Here is a 21,819-nt window from a genome sequence, read left to right on the forward strand (position 1 = left end):
CATTCCATCCAGCAACAAGAAAATACACATTCTTCTCAAGTGCACAGAAAACATTCTCTGGATAGACCACATGACAGGTCATGTAACAATTTTTAGCAAATTTAAGACCAAAATCACACCAAGTACCTTTTTTTTTTTTTTTAAGATTTATTTACTTATTTTAGAGAAAGAGAGAGAGAGAGAGAGAATAAGCAGGAGGGGGAGAGGGAGAGAGAATCTTAAACCGACTCCCTGCTGAGCAGAGAGCCCAATGCAGGGCTCGATTCCCAGTACTCTGAGATCATGACCTCAGCTGAAACCAAGAATCAGATGCTTAACCTACTGTGCCATCTAGGTGCCCCACCAAGTATCTTTTCTGAACACAACTGTATGAAGCTAGAAGTCAATAACAAAAGGAAAGCTGGGAAATTCACAAATATGTGGAAATTAAAAAAACATACTCCTGGGGCGCCTGGGTGGCTCAGTTGTTAAGCGTCTGCCTTCAGCTCAGGACATGATCCTGGCGTTCTGGGATGGAGCAGGGAGTCTGCTTCTCCCTCTCCCTCTGCCCCTGCTTGTGCTCGCTCTGTCAAGTAAATACAATCTTAAAAAAACAAAAATACCCAAAAAACCATACTCCTTGGTGTGCCTGGCTAACTCAGTATGTGGAGTGTGCAACTCTTGATCTCAGGGTTGTAAATTCAAGCCCCAAGTTGGGTGTAGAGATTAATTAAAAATAAAAACTTAAAAACAACAACCAAAGAACACACTCCTGAGCAACCAGTGGGTCAAAGGAGAATTCAAAAGGGAATCAGAATTATATCTTGAGTTAAAAAAAAAAAAAAAAAAAAAAAGGAAACACAACACACAAAAAAAAGAAATGGGATGCAGGAAAAGCAGTTCTAAGAGGCAAGTGTATACTGATAAATGTCTACATCAAGAAAAAAAGATCAAGATAAAAAGATCTTAAATAAACAACTTTACACATCAAGGAACTAGAAAAAGAACAAACTAAGCCCAAAGTTAGCATAATGAAGGAAATAAAAAAAATCATAGGAAAAACACATGAAATAGAGACCAAAAAAAAATTTTTTAAAGATCAAGAAAATTAACAGCTGGTTTTTGAAAAGATAAATAAAATCAAATATTCAGAAGACCTCTCTGGCATTCTTCAACCACCTTTGATTTTCTTAAAATTCACTTGCCCATTCATTCATTCATTCATCTATACTTTTAGTTTTCAAGCCTTTGGGGGGGAAATGCTCATCCCTCCCATCAGGAGATCTTCAAGCAAGAACAACTCAGCCCACTGCATGGAGTCAGTGGCAACAGTTGCTGTCCATGGTGATGCTTACTCTGAGTCCCTGCTAATACTCCTGTAGTTGGCTTCAGTTTGGCACCTTCTGACAGAAGCACTTTCTATAGAATTAGGAAAAACTGGTCCCAAGTGCAGGAAATAGGTTTTGTTGCTGGAATATTACGGATGTATCTGAGATCGCGAGACCCATTTTCCACACTCGAATCAGTATTTACAGATCAATATGAATTCTGTCCTCCAATAGTTACTTGGCAGGACACTCCCAAGACACTGCTATTATTCTGAAACTTTAAAAAAAAATTGCAGAACATATGGAATGTTGTTTATTTTGGAATGTTTTTTGAAGATTTTTTAAATTTATAAATGTAGATATTACATTATAGAATGTTCAGAAAATAAATGAAAATTTTTAAAAAAAATCAGTAAACTTTGGCTAGACTAAGGAGAAAAAGATTCAAACAAACAAAATCAGAAATAAAAGAGACAACTACAACAGAAATACAAAAGAGACTTCTACAATTACAGCTGACGCTTAAACATGAATCTGAACTGCAAAAGTCCACTTATATGTGGACTTTTTACAGTATTTTAAGTATATTTTTCTCTTATGATTTTCTTAGTAACATTTTATTTTCTCTACTTTAAGAAAACAGTATTATAATGCATATAACATAAAAATACGTGTTAATTGGCTGTTTGTGTTATTGATAAGGCTTCTGGTTAATAGTAGGCTATTAGTAGAAAGGTTTCTGGGGAGTCAAAAGTTATACTCAGATTTTTGACTGCACGGGGCGGGGGGGGGGGGGTTGGTGCACCTAACTCCCATTCGACTGTATGCACCAACGAATTGGACAAACTAGAAAAAATGGATAATTTCTGAGAAACATAGAACCTACCAAAACAGAATCATGATGAACTAGAAAATCTGAACAGACCAATTACTAGTAATGAGATTGAATCAGTAATCAAAAACCTCCCAACAAGCAGAAGTCCAGTACCAGTTTTACTGGTGGATTCTGCCAAACATTTAAAAAAGAATACAAATTCTTTTCAAACGATTCCAAAAAAATATGACAGAACACTTCCAAATTCATTTTACAAGGCCAACATTTTGATACTGAAGCCAGGCAAGGATACCACAAGAAAATTACAAGCCAGTATCTCTGATAAACATAGATGCAAAACTCAACAAAATATTAGCAAACCAAATGAAGCAAAACTTTACTAAGATTATATGTCATTATCAAGGGGCATTTATTCCAAGGATGCAAGGATGGTTTAACACCCATAAATCAATCAATGTGATACACTGCTTTAACAAAATGAAGGATAAAAATCATATGATCATTTCAGTAGATGCAGAAAAAAGGATCTGGCAAAATTCAACACCTATTTATGATTAAAAACTCCCAACAAATTGATTATAAAAAGATACCTCAACATAATAAAGGTCACAAAGGACAAGCTATGACATCCACAATGGTGAAAGCCTTTCCTCTAAGATCAGGAATGAGAAAAAGTGCCCACTCTCACCACTCATATTCATCATAGTACTGGAAGCCCTAGCCAGAGCTTTCAGGCAAGGAAAAGAAATCAAAGGCATCCATATTAGAAAGGAAAAAGTCAAATCGTCTTTGCAGATGATATGCTTTTATATCTAGAAAGTCTTAAAAGACTTCACCAAAAACCTGTCAGAAATAATCAATGAATTCGGAAAAGTTACAGGTTACAAAATCAACACAGTTGCATTTCTATACACTAATAACAAGAAAAAGAAATAAAGAAAACAATCCCATTTACATTAGCATCAAAAACAATAAAATATTAGGGATAAATTTAACCAAGGAAGTGAAGGATCTCTACACTGAAAACTTCAAGAATTTCATGAAAGAAAATAAGGTGACACAGATAAACAGAAAGATATCCTGTGTTCATTGATCAGAAGAATTGATATGGTTACAATGTCCATACTCCCCAAAGTTTCTACAGAGTCACTGTAAACCCTATCAAAATTCCAATGGTATTTTTTACAGAAATAGAAAAATAATCCTAAAATTCCTATAGAGCAACAGAAGACCCTGAATAGCCACAGCAATCTTAAGAAAGAACATAGCTGGAGGCATTGTACTTCCTGAATTCAAACAATAATACAAAACCTTATAAATCAAAACAGTACGATACTGGCATGAAAAAAGACACATAGTCCAGTGGAACATAATCAAAAGCTCAGAAACTCACACATAAATGGTCAACTGATACTTGACAAGGGAGCAAGGGGAAAGGACAGTGTCTTTGATAAATTATGGTGGGAAAATTGAATAACCACATGCAGAAGAACGAAACTGGACTCCTACCTTATACCATACACAAAAATTAACTCAAAAAGGATTAAAGACTTAAACCTAATATCTGAAGCCATAAAACTCCCAGAAGATAACACAGGAAAAAAGTTCTTTGATATTGGTCCTGGAAATGATTTTCTGAATATGACGCCAATAGCACAAGCAACAAAAGCAAAAAATAAATCAGTGGGACTACGTTAATCTAAAAAACTTCTGCCCAGCAAAAGAAACAATCAGTAAAACAAAAAAGGCAAACTATGGAATAGAAGACAGTATCTGGAAAGCATATATCTGTAAGGGATTAATATACAAAATATATAAAGAACTTATACAACCCAGTTAAAAAATGGGCCGAGAACCTAAATAGACATCTTTCCAAAGAAGACATACAGATGGCTAACAGGTATATGAAAAGTGCTCAACATCACTAGTCATCAGGGAAATGCAAATCAAAGTCACAATGAGATATCACCTCACATGTGTTAGAATGGCTATCATTAAAAAGACAAGAAATATCAAGTGCTGGCAAGGATATGGAGAGAAGGAAACCCTTGTGCACTGCTGAAGGGAGTATAAACTGATACAGCCAGTATGGAAAACAGTATGGACATTCCTCAAAAACTTAAAAACAGAACTGCTATATGACCAGCAATTTCTTTTCTGGGTATTTATCCCAAAGAAATGAAAACAGAATCTCAGAGAGATAACTGCTTCCCACTGTTCACTGCAACATTATTCACAATAGGCCACATATGGAAACAACCTAAGCGTTGGTCAGCAGATAGATGGATAAAGAAGATGTGGTCCATATATAAAATGGAATATTATTCTACTATAAGAAAGAAATGCTGCCATTTGCAACAACTTGGATGAAACTTGAGGACATTATGTGAAATAAGTCAGAAAAAGACAAATACTGTATTCTATCAATTATATAAGGAATTTAAAAAAGCTGAACTCAGCAACATAGAGTAGAATGGTGGTTACCACAAGCTGGGGGTTGGAAGAAATGGGGAGATATTGATCAAATGGTACAAACTTTAGAGATCTAATGTATACTCTGGCCATTATAGTTAACAAATTATACCCTTGAAAACAGCTAAGAGGATAAACCTTAAGTAATCTCACCACCAAAAAGAAATGGTAATTATATGAAATGATGGAGGCTTTTGCTAAGGTTTTGGTGGCTATCATTTTCCAACATAAATCAACACACTGTATACCTTAAAATTACACAATGTTACATCTATAAATTACATCTCAAAAAACTGTAGTAAAACAAATCAACAGTGATCAAATAAGTTTTATTCCAGGAATAAAAAAATAATGCCACACAGGAAAATCTATTAATGTAATTCAGAATATTAGTAGATTAAAGGAGAAAATATGTAAGATAATAGTATTTGGATTATACTATTTTTAAAAAAATTATTTCTTGATTATTATCTACTCCCTCTGAACAACCCCTTGTTTTCTCCTTCTGGAATTTCTACAGAGTGGTTGTTATTGTACAAGATCCTTCTATGACTATGAATTATTATTGTTGTGAATTATTTCTTTCTTGGAGATTCAGTCTACTTCATATTATCAAATATTTTGATGTTCAGCATCTTTGTTACATTTTCAACTCTTATACTGAGTAGGGTCTTCTTTCTATACCAAACTAATAGAAAGTGTACAATAAAACCCATAACTGGAGGTTTTGTATTGGCAGCATGCATGCCTGGCACTGACGGCCATTTGAAATCACACTTCTGTCTCTAGAGACGTAAGTCTAAAACACAGTTCCATATTCACTGACAAGGGTGAACCTGTCAAGCAGGTAATCTACTATGCCAGTTTCCAGGGCCCTCAAGCTGTTAATGAGAAACAATAAACATGAACATTTGCATGACTTAATGAGCTAAAAAAGATTCAGATAAGGTTGAAGACTCCATTTATTTTAATCCCTGCCCAATCCCATTTTTCACTTCTTTCCCAGAAGCATCTACTATTACGAATTCTAGACCATGTCTTTTCTATATTTTAGTCATACACATCCATCTACAGCAACCAGGGCTCCAAACCACCCATCTTACCTCATCCCACATAACCACACAATTTATAAGGGGAAGTAGAAGTTTCCTAATGACAATATACATGTCCTGCACATGGGTCCAAAGGCAATCACTCTCATATCTTGGGGGAAGCCAGCCTAACACTCAGTTTCTAGTATCACTCTTGCCCTAGATGAGCTTGCCAAGGAGGTATCCTGCCATGATGGCTTCTGGAGTCCCTTTCTTGCTATCTAGAATCAACCATCGTTAGTATTTACATATTTTAACAAACTAAAAGTTTTCAGGTAAAGCTGAAAACCTCCTTTACTTTAATCCCTCCCCAAACCCATTTCCATGACTCTTTCCCCAGACCCAATCATAATTTTCAGGCCATATTTTTATACTTTTACTATGCACAGGCTCCCACATTCATCAGGGCCCTAGACCACCCACCCCACACTGTTTATAAGGGTAAGATTAATTTTTTTGTTTTCCATGGTCCCATGAAATATTTTCTCCCTCCCCCTCTTCAGAGATCCTGAGCTGCATATAGATGGAGTTGGGTGGGTGGAGAGATTCCTGGGTACCTGTTTTAAAACTTAAAAGGTGAGAGATTTGCATATAAATCAACCAGAGACCTTTACTCATTTAGGAACCAAATAACTTTATTGAAACCAAACAACTTTATTTATTTATGGCAAAACTGGGAGAAAAAAACTGGAACCTTTTGCAAAGGCAAAACTGCAATATGCATGCTCGGCATGGTGATCAGGGAAACCAGGTGATCACCATGCACCCTGCGGCTATAGGGAAAACAGTCCCAACTCAGTTCTTATTGTCGCTGTCACCCAGGGTGAGCTTGTCGAAGAGGTACTCTGCCATGCCGTCTTCCGGGGCCCACATCTTGCGCAGGTTGGTGACATAGCCCCCCAACTCTTTGATGGACTTGACTTGCTCGTGCAGGTAGTGGCGCTCCAGGAAGTCGCACAGGTGGGCGTCGTTCTTATCGGTGGCCAGCTGGTGCAGGTCGAGCAGGCTCTGGTTCACGCTCTTCTCCAGGTGCAAGGCGCACTCCATGGCCTTCAGGCTGCTTTCCCAGTCGTCGCGGTCCGGCTTCTTGGTGTCGCGGAGATGGATGCGACCACCGCGCTGGTTCTGCAGCTGCATCAGCTTCTCGGCGTGCTCGGTCTCCTCGCGGGACTGGCGCAGGAAGAACTGGGCGAAGTTCTTCAAGGCCACGTCGTCGCGGTCGAAGTAGAAGGCCATGGACAGGTACACGTAGGAGGCGTAGAGCTCCAGGTTGATCTGGCTGTTGATGGCGGCCTCGCAGTCGGGGTGGTAGTTCTGGCGCACTTGTGAGAGCGGTGCAGTGGCCATGGTGGCGGCTTGGGCACCAACGCAAAAGCGAAAGTGGCGTGGAGGCAAAGGCCGCGGAGCGGGCAGCGGAGGGGCCGAAGGCGGTGGCGGCCTCAGAGATTTCTCAGCCTGAGTGGCAAGGGAGGCTGTTGGCAGAGTCAGTGGCGGTTGGAGACCTCAGGGAAGCGTCAGTTGGAACGTTGCGCGAGCTGGCATGGGACCGGAAATGGGTTCCTGGGAAGGGGGGGCCGAGCTTCCGGTTGGGGGGCAGGGCCTGAGTGACGTGTTCCAGGTTCTGCTGGAGCATGAGGCGGGGCGACCTTGCGCTGGGCACTTGGTGTTTACTGAGTTTTTAATTTTGGGATAATGTGTCTATTTTCCAAGAACTTTATTTTGTTCTCCAACTAATCCCCTCTGTTACAGCCTGTTCTTATTCAAATTCAAATTCAAATACATACTCTTATTCAAATTCAGTCTTATTCAATTCAAATTCATAGTCTTAATTCAAATCCGTATCTCAAAACTCTGGGTATGAATTTGAATTTTTTGGTAAAGTTCTGTTTCCTCTATTTTTTTTTTTTAAGATTTTATTTATTTATTTGACAGAGATAGAGACAGCCAGCGAGAGAGGGAACACAAGCAGGGGGAGTGGGAGAGGAAGAAGCAGGCTCATAGCGGAGGAGCCTGATGTGGGGCTCGACCCCACAACACCAGGATCACGCCCTGAGCCGAAGGCAGACGCTCAACCACTGTGCCACCCAGGCGCCCCATGTTTCCTCTATTTTTTTTAACCTCAGAAATTGTTCTGTTTGTTCATCATGACCTTCTCTTTCACTTTCCTCAAATATTTTGCAAACCTTTGTCCATGCATACTTAGGAATAAAGGGCACATTTATCTATGTAATTAGCATATATCTGATCCACAGGTGTGATGTCCATTTCACTAACAGGCTTTTCTTTAGAACAGGAAGGCAAAGTACATCAATAAGGGAGTGGTCTCCCCCTTGTCAAGTGTATCATTGGTCTTTTGGCATTCACAATATTGGTCCAGAGATGTTGAAAGAGTATTACCTGAGTTGCCTGTACCAATGGTCTTGCTCTCAAGCATTTTAAAACAGTAAAATTAAAATTCCAGCTAAGAGTAGGTACCAGCCACCAATTGTTCCATTTCAATTATATCTGAACTTGAATAAGCATATTGTGATATGTCTTTATGGCCTAATAACGGCCTAATAAGAACCAGCATAAGAAACCTAGAGGTAAGTTGTTTCATTGTAAAACCCCTTGGCATAACCATCACCAATTAAATTAGGAGGGAACTGTGTTCAATGCAAAGCAAGGGAAGGGGAAGGAGGAGTGGGGAAGACACTGAATTAGGAGACCTGGGTCCTATTTTGGCCTGCACCAATCAGTATCTTGTGATGGAAAAAGAGTAAATTGACTTCTTTGGGGCTATTATTTGAAAAATGAAGAGCTTGATCTATTTGGTTTTCATGGGCCCTATCAATTATAAATATTACTGGAGCCTATTCCATGAATTTTTCTTCAGCCGTGGAATGGAAGGAAAAATCTGCCTCTAGTCTATTCATGAGAAGCAGTGACTGGTATCAAATATTAGCTCTGGGAATGGGACAATACCTTAACGTTCAAATAATAATGCTGTTTTAATTTATGGCATTAGTGTAAGTCTTTAAAGAATACGCTTAAAGAAAGGCACAGCTCTCTTTGCTCAGTTGGTTGTTTTATGTGTAGTGGGAGAATAAATCGTCTGTTTCAGCTTGATAGTACCCAAGACCTAGGGCTAACAATGTAGGGCTATCGCAAAGTTCCAATTCCCTTTGCCACTGATTTTATTGTACCTTGGAAATAGCTAAATGAAATCTAATTTCTTCGGTTACTGATATGCCAACTATGAGAGTCACTGTCAGCCTTGTCCTAGGAGACTATGCCCTAACACTGGGGGGAAAAAACAGTGACAACCCTAAACAGGAATCAGCAGCTACCTACCATAACAAAAAGTGATTTACAGTGGTGGCTGCACCCAGACGGGAATCTCTGAGTGGGCATGAGTGGTGATTTGTTGCTGTATTCTATCAAATATACCATGAATTGAAAAGCACACTATTTTCTATGTATTAAAAAAAGAAAAAAAAATGCTTTCAACTAACCCATGACATGTCATTGATTGTAAACTACACTTCAACTTTTCAGAGATGTTAAAATGGGAATGAGTAAGTGATCACACAATGAAATATGGTAATTTTTTTCATCTACTTGTCTGAATACATTTATCAATGTAGCTGCTTTTTAAAATATTCATAACTGTTTATACTTTTTGGTAATTTATTTGTGGCCCTAATAGTCTACAGTGTTATGGTACAGGCAGAAAACATTAATAAAGAAAAATCTGCATTTTGTCTTGGATATCATGTCATTTTACATTTCAGTCTTATCCTAGAATGGGTGGTTTCTGACTTTTTTCCTTTTCCTTTTGTGGAGGGAGAGGTTTAGTGTATTACGCCAAGGAATATAATTCCTTGGGAAACAGGTAAACCCCTGTTCTTTGAATTCATGGCTAACCTCCTCCTAGCATGCTATGGGAGACATATGACATCATCTTTCAAATGAAATAAAAGATGCATAACCATTTAACAAGCAAAGTTGCTGATGTAGGTTTCTACTCAAATCCCAATTTGAATGTTTTAATTCTCATCAATTTCACTGACTGATTGCAGCTCACTGTTAGATAATGCGAGCCATCACTAACAAGGACAGTACTGCCTATCAAGCAATTACCCATCCCAAAGCAGCAGCACGGTAGCTGACAAGGCCACGAGGATCACTGCTGCACATGCTAGGTTACCATGTCACATTTCAGAGTCAAAGTTCAAGACTCTGAACTACTGAGGGGAGCTCTAAGAAAGCTAGTTGTTAGGATATGTGTATGAGAACACTGACATTTCACTCTCTGAGTGGACATCTGCTTAAGCAGTGGAATGGCTGACGTACCTCACTCCTGCCCCCTGTGCCCATATGAAGGGCAGGGCAGATCTGAGGAAAGCAAGGTGGAGAACAGGGTCAGTGATGGTACAGACCTTTCCCAAAGATTAAAACAAGGATGTAAGAATTTCCCACTAGTTAGGTGGATACTGTGGAAAACCTGAGCCATGCTGCAGCTACTCTGTCCCAGAGGGCTGTTTGCCAGGCAAAAGGCCCCAACAACAAGGATGTGAGGCATGCATACTAGGATAGAAGCCAGCTGGGGAAGGGGGTGCAAGAAGCCAACAAGGAGTCATAACTCCTATTCCTGGAACTATGCTGTATAGAGGTTTCTTTTAGGGTCCCCTTGAAGAACACTGTGCACCTCCCACCCAATTTATAATCAGGCCCACCAAAGAATTAGTGACAGACAAAAAGGGGATAGAGCAATACCAGTTAAATTAGAGATATCTGTCCCTTTCCCCTTCCTTCCCCCACAAAATACTTAAGGAGAGAGATGGCAAGGGGTAAGGGTTAAGAAGCAGATCATGCTCCTCTCCTCACTCCATGATCTTAAGGTCAAGGTCTAGCAGGAGCTGAAGGAGCAAAGGAGAAAAAAGTGGGCATAAAGGAAATTCAACACTGAAGTTTTAAATGGAAGAGAACAGGTAGGAGTTTATGCTCAAAAGTGCCCAGAAAGATAGGAGATCTGCCTAGCACTAAAGAATAGGAGTTTAGACGATCAAACTAGAGTGGCCACACAAAGCAGGGTCTTTTTAGACACCTGACTCATCATTTATGTGACCTCAAACTCTGGTGCAATGTTGCCATGGAATCCTTGGATTTCCATCACACCCACTAGACGAACATCTTCTGGCAAATTAATTCTAATAAGCACTGCTGAGCTCTGAAATTCTGTATGTGTCTTTAGTACAATCCTAGGTAAATAGCATATTTGGAGGTTAAACAGGGCACCATGAACTAGACATTGTTGCCTACAATAATATGCAGAGTTATACTAAATCTATGATGCAAATGATTGTACAAGTGACAACAAACTGGGCCCATTACTCCCACCAGTACCCAACCTATGAGGGCATGTCTGGAAAAGAGTAACTGGTACTAGGAGAGGAAACCTGCTGAGGTAACTTCAGGTCACGGTTAACAGACTGCTGGCATGGGCAGGAGAGACCCACACTGGAACGAATCCACTGTTCTGGTAATACACAGTCGGAAACCCTCCAAATTAAGTTCTTACTGTAACCTGAAAAGAGTAACTGAGACTTCAAAGGATTCATAATCTAGAAAAGGGCCCAAATGCCAGAGAATAAAACACCACTAATTTAAAAATATCAACAATTTAATGAATAAAAACTTACTTTAATTGGTCATATAAGGTTTTCGAAGGGTCCAAAATGGTGACATAGGAAGACCCTGAACTCACTCCTCCATGGACATGCCAAATCTACTCCTCCATATAAAGCAATTCCACCTGAAGAACTGAGGGCTGACTGAACAGCTTCTGCACAGCAAAGGATAGAGAGACCACATACAAAAGAGCAGGAGAGGAAAAGACCAGAACTCCCACCAGCTATGCTGTGAACTATAGTGGGGAGGGATAGTACTGAGGGATCAGAAACAGATTTGTCTGCCCGGGGGCATAGAAAAGAAAGCACAGTTTAAACGAGCAACTAGAATATAAAGGAACCAGTCCTAGAAGTCTGCCAAACAGCAGAAAGCTTCCCTGCTGTTTGGGTTGAAGGGGCTGGTGAGCACCACTGTTTACATTCCGTCTCCACCTTGCACAGATGGGAGTAGTGTCTGGGTGCCCTAGCCAGCGAGCTACCTTAGTGAGCCCCGAGCCCCTAGCCCATCAGAGATTTCCAGTGTAGCTTTTGTTAACAACACCTAGTACTAAGGGGCACTATATAGTTCTTTCTTCAATTTCTCTTTCAACAATTTTCACATAAAACCAATGTAAATAGCAACACTTTGGAATGATAGGTATTACCTAAAACACAATTATTGGACCTAGATCTAAAACCCTTGGATATTACTGATTCCGTTTCTAAAATGCAGCCACAGCTTGGGGGTAGAGTGGAGCATGGAGGACACAGGGAATGGAAAAAAGACTTGGGATGATACACACAGACAGGATACCCCAGGCACCCACACCCCTGAGAATACCGCACTGCAAAGCTTTTTGAGTATTCCAACTAAGTGGTTTTAGTTGAACAGCTTGCTTTACAATCTTATAAAACGTTGTTTGCTGATCATGTACATCAGAATCCCCAAGGCTGTTCCTTCAAGCAGGTTTTCTGGTCCCATGGAGACCTGTGGACCCTGAACCGTGAATTTTAAAACTAAACTTATTTTGCAGTAATTTTATATTTATAGCAAGGTTGCAAAAATAGTACAGAGCATTCTCCTATACTCCTCAGCCACTATCCACTAATGTTAGCATCCTACATTGGAATGGTACACTTGTTAGAGATAGTGAACCAATACTGGCCCATTACTATTAACAGATTTGGATTTCACTAGTTTTCCCACTAATGACCTTTTAATCCATATTGCATTTAATCATCATGTCTATTTGGTCTCCTCTGGTCTGTGATAGTTTCTCAGTCTTCTTTTTTATGATCTTGTTTTGAGGAGTCAGGAACTTTGCAGAATGTCTCTCAATTTGGATGTCTTTGGTAATTTTCTCATGATCCCACTGGGTTTATGTGTTTGGGGGGAAAATACCACAGAAGTAAATTCCCTTCTCATCACATGCTATACATGACTTATCACTGATGACGCTGACCTTGATCACATGGTCAAGGTAGCGTTCGCCAGCTTTCTCCATGGTAGTTATTTCCCAGCACTTCCCACACACTATTCTTTGGGAGCAGATCACTAAGTCCAAACCACACAGGAGAAAGGCAGAGAATGAAGCTATATTTTCCTATATAATTTGGAATTCTTGTGTACTGTATATTTTTCTCAACTATTTTTTCATTCATTCATATAATTGTGGACACATGTGTATTTACTGTATGCTTTGGGTTATAATCCAATACTGCATTACTTATTCTGTGACTCAAATTGTTCCAGCTTTGACCATTCAGACCTCCTTCAGGTTGGCTCCTGTGTCCCTGTGACATGCTCCCATTCTTTGTTTTTAGCACTTCCTTACTTTCTAGTACTACAGTGTATTCCAGTCCATCTTGTATTCTCTCTGCCCCAGCTCTAGAATCAGCCATTTCCCTAAATAGTCATGGTTCCTTTTACTGTGGAATAGTATTAGAAACCCAGATCTGGATGCTAAGTGGAACTATGCAGTTTTGACAAGTAGCCAACCTGATTCTTATGCAATCTAGTAAAGTTTGAGGACAACCATTTTGAAAACTCAAGCACAAATAAACTAGAATATGTGAAGAAAAGTTCTGAAATAGTTGTTTTAAAGAATTACTCATATTTTATTCACATTGGCTCAAAATTTAAAGTTCTAACAGGCAAAGCACCCTGATGGGCCAATAGAGAGGAAAAAAGAAAAAAATGGAAGAGATCAAATAACAATTCCTAAATAAAGTGACTGTAATGGAGCACCTAAAAACTAGAACAGAATTTATTTATTGAGAGCCTCCTCTGTGCCAAGCACTAAGCTAAGTGCACAGCCAAACCTAATGCTATAGGTATAATTTCTACTTTTTAAAAGGTACAGAAATTGATGCCTAGAAAGGTAAAATGTTTGCACAAAGCAATACAGTCAGTAGGTGGCAGAGTTGAGACACCAAATCAGGTCCACGTCATTCTCCAGGCAGAGCATTGTTTCAGAGACTTCTGATAACAACTGTGTATGTGAGATTATGTGTGTACGTACGCTGTCTCTATCATATCTCAAATGCCACGATGTCGCTTACTGTTTATGTCCCATGTCTGTCATATAGCAGGTACTCAGCAGATAAATCTGACCAAATTTCTACATGGTGAGAATGAGAAGCACGAACTACATTTTCTTCCACTATATGTTATAATTAGACTTGGGTTCCCATTAGGTAAAAAATTACCCAAAAAACCCCACCCCACCCTACTGAAAGCATACTTCTAAATTAACACAGTTCAGATTTGGGGAGGATGAAAATATGTACGAATAAACCTGCGTTTATAAATTTTAATAAACAAAAAGATAGTTAATAAGTAGACTAAGTGTAGAAAGCAAATACCAAAAGCCAACCATTTTCTTCACTGCCAGAATTAATCAATCATGAACTTCAAAGATGAAACTGTGTTGTTCAGTACTTCTTAACATAGAGCAGATCCTTCTTAACATATAACAAACATTATTCTGAAACAGATCAAGGATCAGAATGCTATTTCTATTACACTTATTAAACCAAAAGACTGGGTGCACCTTATTGTGAATGGTATGGTTTTAATGGCATAAACTAACTCTGATGACAAGCTAGAAACCATAAAGGAAAGGAACCTAATACCACTATAATAATAAAAAAGCTTTTAAAATTAAGTCCACATCTATCAGCTAATTTGTGAATAAGTTTTAAATCACGACTTCCTATGAAATGAAGGTACCTCATAATATGCCAATTCAGTCGTTCATTCTTTATCCAGGCATCAAATATTTAATTAGTTCCTGTTATGAGCCAGCACTGTTTTATATGCTAAGGACCACAGCTATGACCAAAACAGACAGGAAATATTGCTGTTGTAGAGCTAACAGTTCCCGAGGGACAGCAACAATAAACAAAATCAACAGATGTCAGATGGTGATAAGTACCGGAAAGAAAAAGAATTCAGAAAAGGGGCAAGAAGTTACAATTTAAGGTAAGATACGTTCTTGCTAAGAAGGTGAACTTGACCTGAGAGTGGTGAGCTCAGACATATCTATCCGGAAGAGGAAAGCACAAGTGCCAAAGTCATGCACTGTGACTACACCGGCAGGACGTGCACTGTGTATATTTCTAAGGAGCTGCAAGAAAGCCACAGCAAAGCAAATGAGGGGGGGAGTGTCAGAGGAGATGAGGTAAAGAAAGAACTGCAGCCGCAGCGAAGGTATGGAGAGGAGAGGGACGGGGACTGCCCGTATAGTGCCTTGCGGGTGATTCTGAGCACTCTGACGTTAACTAAGGAAGACGCAACATTACAGAGAAGATACTTTAAAGGAGCACTCTGGCCTGCTGTTTTGAGAATCAACTATGGGGAGCGGGCCAAGAAATCGTACAGACAAGAGAGTGACGGTGGCTTGGATGTAAAGTGGTAACAAGTAGAGAGAGGTGAAAGGTGGTTCGATTCTGAATATATTTTCATGTTAGAAGCAACACTATCGGCAGATGGGATGTGCATGTGAAACAGAGAGAAGGGTCAGGGTTAACAACAAGGTTTGGGGGCTTAGCAAAGAGATGGGTAGACAGAGTTACCACTCACTGAAATCAGGACGGTGGTAGAAGCAGATTTGGGGGGAAGGGACATGAATTTTTTATGCTGAGTTTAAGAAACGTATTCAATTCCAAGAGGAGATGCTGAGTAAGCAGGGGGTCACATAGTTCAGCAGTTCGGGGTGGCCCTCCAGGATAGAAACTTGGGAATCGTTAGCATTTCAAACCATGACACTAGGAAACCTCAGCACAGGAGTTGAGTACAGACAGAACAGAGTTTCAAGATATGAGGTAGTTGTTGGAGCGGGATGAGGGGTGAAGAGAGTTCTTTTTAAAGGTGTACAGACTAATGAGAAAGAATCTATAGAGAAGAAAAGGTGATCCTGGAGAGGGCAGAGAACTGCTTGAGCAATTGCTGAAGGAGTTTCTTCTTCTGTTTGCTTCAAAGACTGCTGAAATGCAGCATCCTATCTCTGTGGGCAAGAACGGATACACAGAAGCACTGAGATGCATAAGGGCAGCTAAAATCACTGAAGCAAAGACAGATTTTACAAAAACAGTCTTTAGACAACTCTACAGCCATGTGAAAAAAATCATATCCATAACTCATACCATACTCACAAATAAACTAGTAAGTGAATCAGAGATCTAAACGTAAAAACTCAAGTATATTAGAAGAAACTGTGTGAATTCTTCTCTAACTACGGTGTAGAAGAAGGTTTTCCACTACGATCAAAAGTCCACATTCAATAAAATGTGCTTCATTTATGGCTCCAATGAAAATGAAAGAAACAACTGCAGGGACACCTGGTGGCTCAGTCAGTGGAGCATCTGACTCTTGATCCCAGGGTCAAAATTTCAAACTCCACATTGGGTGTCGAACCCACCTAAAAAAAAAAAATTTGCATTTAAAAAAAAAATCCATAAGCAGGGGTGCCTGAATGGCTCAGTGGGTTAAGCATCCGACTCAATTTTGGCTCAGGTCACGATCTCAGGGTTGTAAGACTGAGCCCCAAGCTGGGCTTCACGCTGGGCATGCAGCCTGCATGAGATTCTCTCTCTCCCTCTCCTTCTGCCTCCCCCCCCCACTTGTGTGCACGTGCATGTGCTCTCTTTCAAATTAAATAAATAAATAAATAAATAAATAAATAAATAAATAAATAAAGATAATGTCAAAAAAAAAACAGAGAAGCCAGTTTGAAGTTAAACTTCCATTAGCCAAATTTGGGACAATTTGATCAAAACACTGACAGTAAGGGATTACGGTTCATTGATATAAAGTAATCTTGAGTCTGTACTAAAAGACAGACAGACAGATAATGGGAAAGTTCCTGCCCGTAGTTGAATGCCAACCAACAAATGTACATATGATGTAGTTAGAAGACACCATTTAGCAACTACAATTTAATTGATTCAGTGAAGAATCATCGAAAGAAGATGTTAAAACTAGTGTGTAATAGTCTGATAAGAATAGAAGATTTACATAATTTCAAAGTATCTTCCCACTAAAGTTCTTACCTTTCCATTAAAGAAGAATGATAAAGCAGTATGAAAAGTCATTAGCTTTATGAAAATGATGGTAGAATATCTGAAATTTGTATTTTTTGAAAAAAGGTAATATCAAAAACTAAGCTTTGCTTGTTTTAAAAACATGGACCGGTTTTTATTAAAAGCTGCATGCTATAAAAGCACTATTTATACTTTCTTACTGTTATTTAAAAATTATCTATATATTAAAAATAGGCCAGAATAATATATACCAAAATTTGAAAACTGACAGTGCTAAAAACTGAAATGATTTTATTCACGTCATGTTTTACTATAGTTTAAATTTCTCTACAATGACCATATATTAATTTCATAAGAAAAATATAAATGTGTAAAATAAAACAAATAAGGACTAAGCAGGTGCACAGCAAAAAAGCTGGAAACAAACTAAACGGCCAACAGTGCTCTGTGATTGCATGATGGAACTGCAGATGATTTTTTTTTCATTTTTAATTATGGGATTTAAGATTTAAAAAACACTTTAGGGGCGCCTGGGGGACTCAGTCAGTTAAACATCCGACTCTTGATTTTGGCTTAGGTCATGATCTCAGTGTTGTGAGATTGAGCCCTGAGTCAGGCTCCATGCTCAGTGTGGAGTCTGCTTGAGATTCTCTCCTTCTCCCTCTGCCCCTCCCCCTGCTCGTGCTGTCTCTAAAAAAATAAATAAATTTTATTTAAAATAAACAAAAACCACTTTAAACAATCAAATTTTAAAAATGGGCAGAGAACCTGAAAAGGCACTCTGCCAAAAAAGACCTACAGATAGGCAACAGACACAGGAAAAGATGCCCAACATCACTCATCATGAGGGAAATGCAAATCATAACCAGAAAGAGATATCACCTCACACGTGTCAGACTGGCTAGTATCAAAAAGACAAGGAACAATGTTTTGACAAGGATGTGGAGAGAAGGAAGCCTCGTGCACTGTTGGTGGGAATGTAAATTGGTGGGAATGTAAGTGCACTGTGGAAAACAGTATAGAGGCTCCTCAAAAAATTAAAAATAGGGGGGCGCCTAGGTGGTTCAGTCAATTAAGCATCTGCCTTTGGCTCAGGTTGTAATCTCAGGGTCCTAGGATGGAGCCCCACGTCAGGCTCCCTGCTCAGCGGGAAGTCTGCCTCTCCCTCTTCCTCTGTCTCCACCCCTTCCCCCACTCATACTCACTCTAATAAAATCTTTTTTAAAAAATTAAAAATAGAAATACCATATGACCCAGTAATTCCACTACTGGGTATTTACCCAAAGAACACAAAAACGCTCACTCAAAAAGATACATGCACACCAATGTTTACTGCATTATTTATAATAGCTAAGATACAGAAGCAACCTAAGTGTCCAAGGATAAACAAACAGATAAAGAAGATGTGGTGTACACACACACACACACACACACACACACACACACACACACACAGTGGAACACTACTCAGCCATAAAACAGAATGAGAGCTTGTCATTTGCAACAACATGAACAGGCCTAGAGGGTATTAAGCTAAGTGTAATAAATGAGGCAGAGAAAGACAAATACTATATGATTTCACTTATAAGTGGAATCTAAAACAAACAGACCCTTAAATACAGACAACAAACTGTTGGTTGCCAGAAGGGAGGTGGGTGGGGGATGGGCAAAATAGAGAAAAGGGATTAAGAGGTACAAACTTCCAGTTATAAACTAAGTCACAGTGATGAAAAGTACAGCAGAGGGAATATAACCAGTAATATTGTAATAACACTGTATGGTGACCGAAGATGACTATACTCATGGTGGTGACCGTTAAGCAATGTATGCAACTGTCCAATCAATATGTTGTATACCTGAAACTAATATAGTATTGTATGTCAATTATACTTCAATAAAAAATAAAAATATAAAAACTGATGCTCACAGCTTATCAATTTATACATTGATTTTGCTTTTGTTTTGCACATTGGAATCCAGTGATGATGCTTCCCTGATCGTCTCTCCTTGAGCTCCTTCCTCTAACTCCTGGGTCCTTTTCTACCTAACAAAAGATCAGAACCTCTTTCTCTGGGGTGCCTGGGTGGCTCAGTGGGCTAAGCATCTGACTTGTGATTTCGGCTCAGGTCGTGATCTCATGAGTTGTGAGATCAAACCCTGAATCAGGCTCCATGCTCAGCCGGTAGTCTGCTTGAGATTCTCTCTCCTCTGCCCCTCCCCCCACTCACAGTCTCTCTCTCTCTCTCCCTCTCTCTAATAAATAAATAAATCTTCAAGAGCAAACAAACAAACCCCTTTCTTTAAAACTTCTATATCTGCTGCTTCTGAGACATAATCCCTCTAAGCACATCTGACACCACTTGTTTAGCACCTAGTGTTATTTTCATGGTCACTGCACAGGAATGGATCTTTATATATAATGGCTACCCCCTGGTAATGTCATTTCCAACTCCAGAGCAGTTCCACAGAATTTATACCACTGCCTTTTTTGTTCCCATCCCTGCTCTCCTTGAACAGCATGCCATCTAGAGTAAAGAAAGGTAAGGAGTATTCTTAGAGTGGGGAAGGGAGTTCAAATATGGATATGTGTTTTCTTTTGTACAAGAAGTAAAAGGTATTTTTTAAAAGATTTATTTTAGAGAGAGAGAGAGAAAGAGAGCACGCATGCATGAGCAGGAGACTGGGGGAAGGGGCAGAGGGAGAGAGAGAATCCTTAAGCAGACTCCCAGCTGAGCGTGGAGCCTGATGTGGGGCTCCATCCCAGGACCCTGACATCATGACCTGGGCCAAAATCAAGAGCCAGCCGCTTAACCAACTGAGCTGCCCAGGCGCCCCAAGAAGTGAGAGATTTTAAAACAGTGTCAGTATCTATTAGGTTCCTCCACACTTTCTCCCTGATAAGGCAGAGTCAGGTGATGCTATCTCTAACTTTCCCCGTCGGAGCCCCGAGTGAAACAAGCTTCCCCTGGCTAGGATGATCAGTGTCGGCTCAGCAGAGGCCTGTGGAAACAGGGCCCTCCAAGCAGAACAAGACTCGGGGAAGCGAGCCTGGCCTCCTGTCCACAGAGCGGTCTTAGTTAGATGCCCCTTCCAGAGTTCTTCACAAAGGTAATTTGTGATGGATCTGTACCTGACAGCAGCGCACAGTTCGGGAACGCAGACGGCAAACATACATCCAAAAGGTAGGCAAAGCTGTGAGCGGTCCTTCAAAGTTGCCGAGATACTTACAGTTTTCTCAGTATTTTCAAAAGCTTCTCTTGCTTCTTCAAAGGTGCAGATTTCTTCTCTGCATTCACGATCAATGTTGCCCTGTCTTATTTCTTCAAAAAGCCCATTCGCTCTTGGGTAGCGTTTCAATACTGAATTGGCGTTTTCTCCTGTGAGGAAAACTAAGAAGAGATAATATCATAAGCATAAAATTATAAAATTGAAAAACATGTAGAAGCTTAATACCCAAGGAGAAAACTGCTAGGCGCTCTTTAGAAAACACAGCCAACATCCTAAACCTCTTCCCCTGAGTCCGCAACAAAGTAACATTTAGCTCCAAACCACCCCTGCTGTCTTCCTCCTCACGTGAGCATGTCCTTTCAGTAGCAGTTGCCTGGGCAGGGACAGGGACATAATTCGTGGTTAGATTCAGACTGTAGCACATTCCTGCCAACCATCAGTGTTTAAAATAGTAATAGTGATCCACTACCTATACTAATTTTTTTAATTTACAGATTTTATTTATTTATTAAAAAGAGAGAGAGAGGGAGTACATGATTGTGGGGGAAGGGCAGTGGGAGAGGGAGAAGCAGACCCCCCTGCTGAGCAGGGAAGCCCAGTGTGGGGCTCGATCCCAGGACCCTGGGATCATGACCTGAATGGAAGGCAGATGCTTATCTGACTGAACCACCCAGGTGCCTCCTTATACTTGGTGTTGTAAGTGGATTTCTCCAGGCATTCTGCTGTTGGACACCAGCAACCAAATCACAATCCAGTCTCCAGACTACCAGTCTTTGTCCCCCTGAATAAAAATAAATAAAGCTCCAACTGACCTAGTAATATAAACCCAGAGAACCCTTATTTGTATGAAAAGAAAAGCTGACAAGACAGTGTCAAGAAATTAAGATGAATTTGGCCATAATTCATTCCAAAGAACACTAATAATTTTGTCCTAAATACACTTAAGTTAAATATACTGTGATATTTTAATATATCAACCCAATTTCACTGTCCTACAGAAAAAGAAAATTCTTCCGTATGACTTATAGAGGCATTTCAGATAAACAAACAAAATGCACATTTATGATACCAGTAAAATAAAGAAGGCACTAGTTACAGGCATACTTATGGGGAATTACTTTTAATTTTACATACAGATCCATTTTAAAATATAATTTCATTTTTCTGAAAGTGTCATTCATACTTCTTTGTATAGATAAGTACAATGCTATAAGAATTTAATCTCTAATGCAAGGAAATCAGAAAAGTCTCTAATCTTATTGACTTCTAACATAAGAAAGGGCACATTTCAGATCCTTTTAAAAAGTCTACATTTTACAAAGAACATTTTAAAGTAAATGAAAAACAGTAAGTGCTCTTTTAAAAATGGCAACAATAGCAATGAATTTAAGGTTTATCTCATAGAAATGAATATTTCACTTCACAGAAGATATGGATTCATTACTTAGGATTCTTTACAGTATCCAAATTGATACCACCTGGATGGCACCTACATTAGGTTGAAAACTATGGTAGGCCTTTCATAAGCGTTTCCTTCCTTCTATACCTCAGGAGGATAACCATCTATAAAAATGAACTACAGAGTCAAAGAATATCATTAGAAGAAACTGTAAAAAATAAAAATTATGGCAAGTAATACAAAAGAAATGAAAAGGGTGCTGTTGAGTTGGAAAAAAAAAAAAACCAAAACA

The 21,819-nt window shown here is 39.4% G+C and overlaps 1 protein-coding gene and 1 pseudogene across 3 annotated transcripts in view; both read right to left on the reverse strand.

The window, feature by feature from the left end:
- PRRG1 (proline rich and Gla domain 1) overlaps positions 1-21,819 on the reverse strand; it is a 140,306-nt gene that overhangs the window by 33,379 nt on the left and 85,108 nt on the right. For both annotated transcript variants that reach the window (XM_045790464.2, XM_045790465.2), the window contains exon 3: positions 20,129-20,289. In XM_045790464.2, the coding sequence (XP_045646420.1) occupies positions 20,129-20,289 (161 nt within the window). The remainder of the gene's footprint in view (positions 1-20,128; positions 20,290-21,819) is intronic.
- Positions 542-20,210, reverse strand: LOC123787651 (ferritin heavy chain pseudogene; annotated as a pseudogene). The gene is made up of 2 exons (XR_015723402.1): positions 20,129-20,210; positions 542-16,278 (listed from the first exon to the last, which is right to left on the reverse strand). The product of XR_015723402.1 is annotated as a ferritin heavy chain pseudogene (transcript).

This window comes from Ursus americanus, chromosome X (genome assembly GCF_024610735.1).
Source record: "Ursus americanus isolate L20-20 chromosome X, mUrsAme1.1.p, whole genome shotgun sequence".
Classification (NCBI taxonomy): domain Eukaryota; kingdom Metazoa; phylum Chordata; class Mammalia; order Carnivora; family Ursidae; genus Ursus; species Ursus americanus.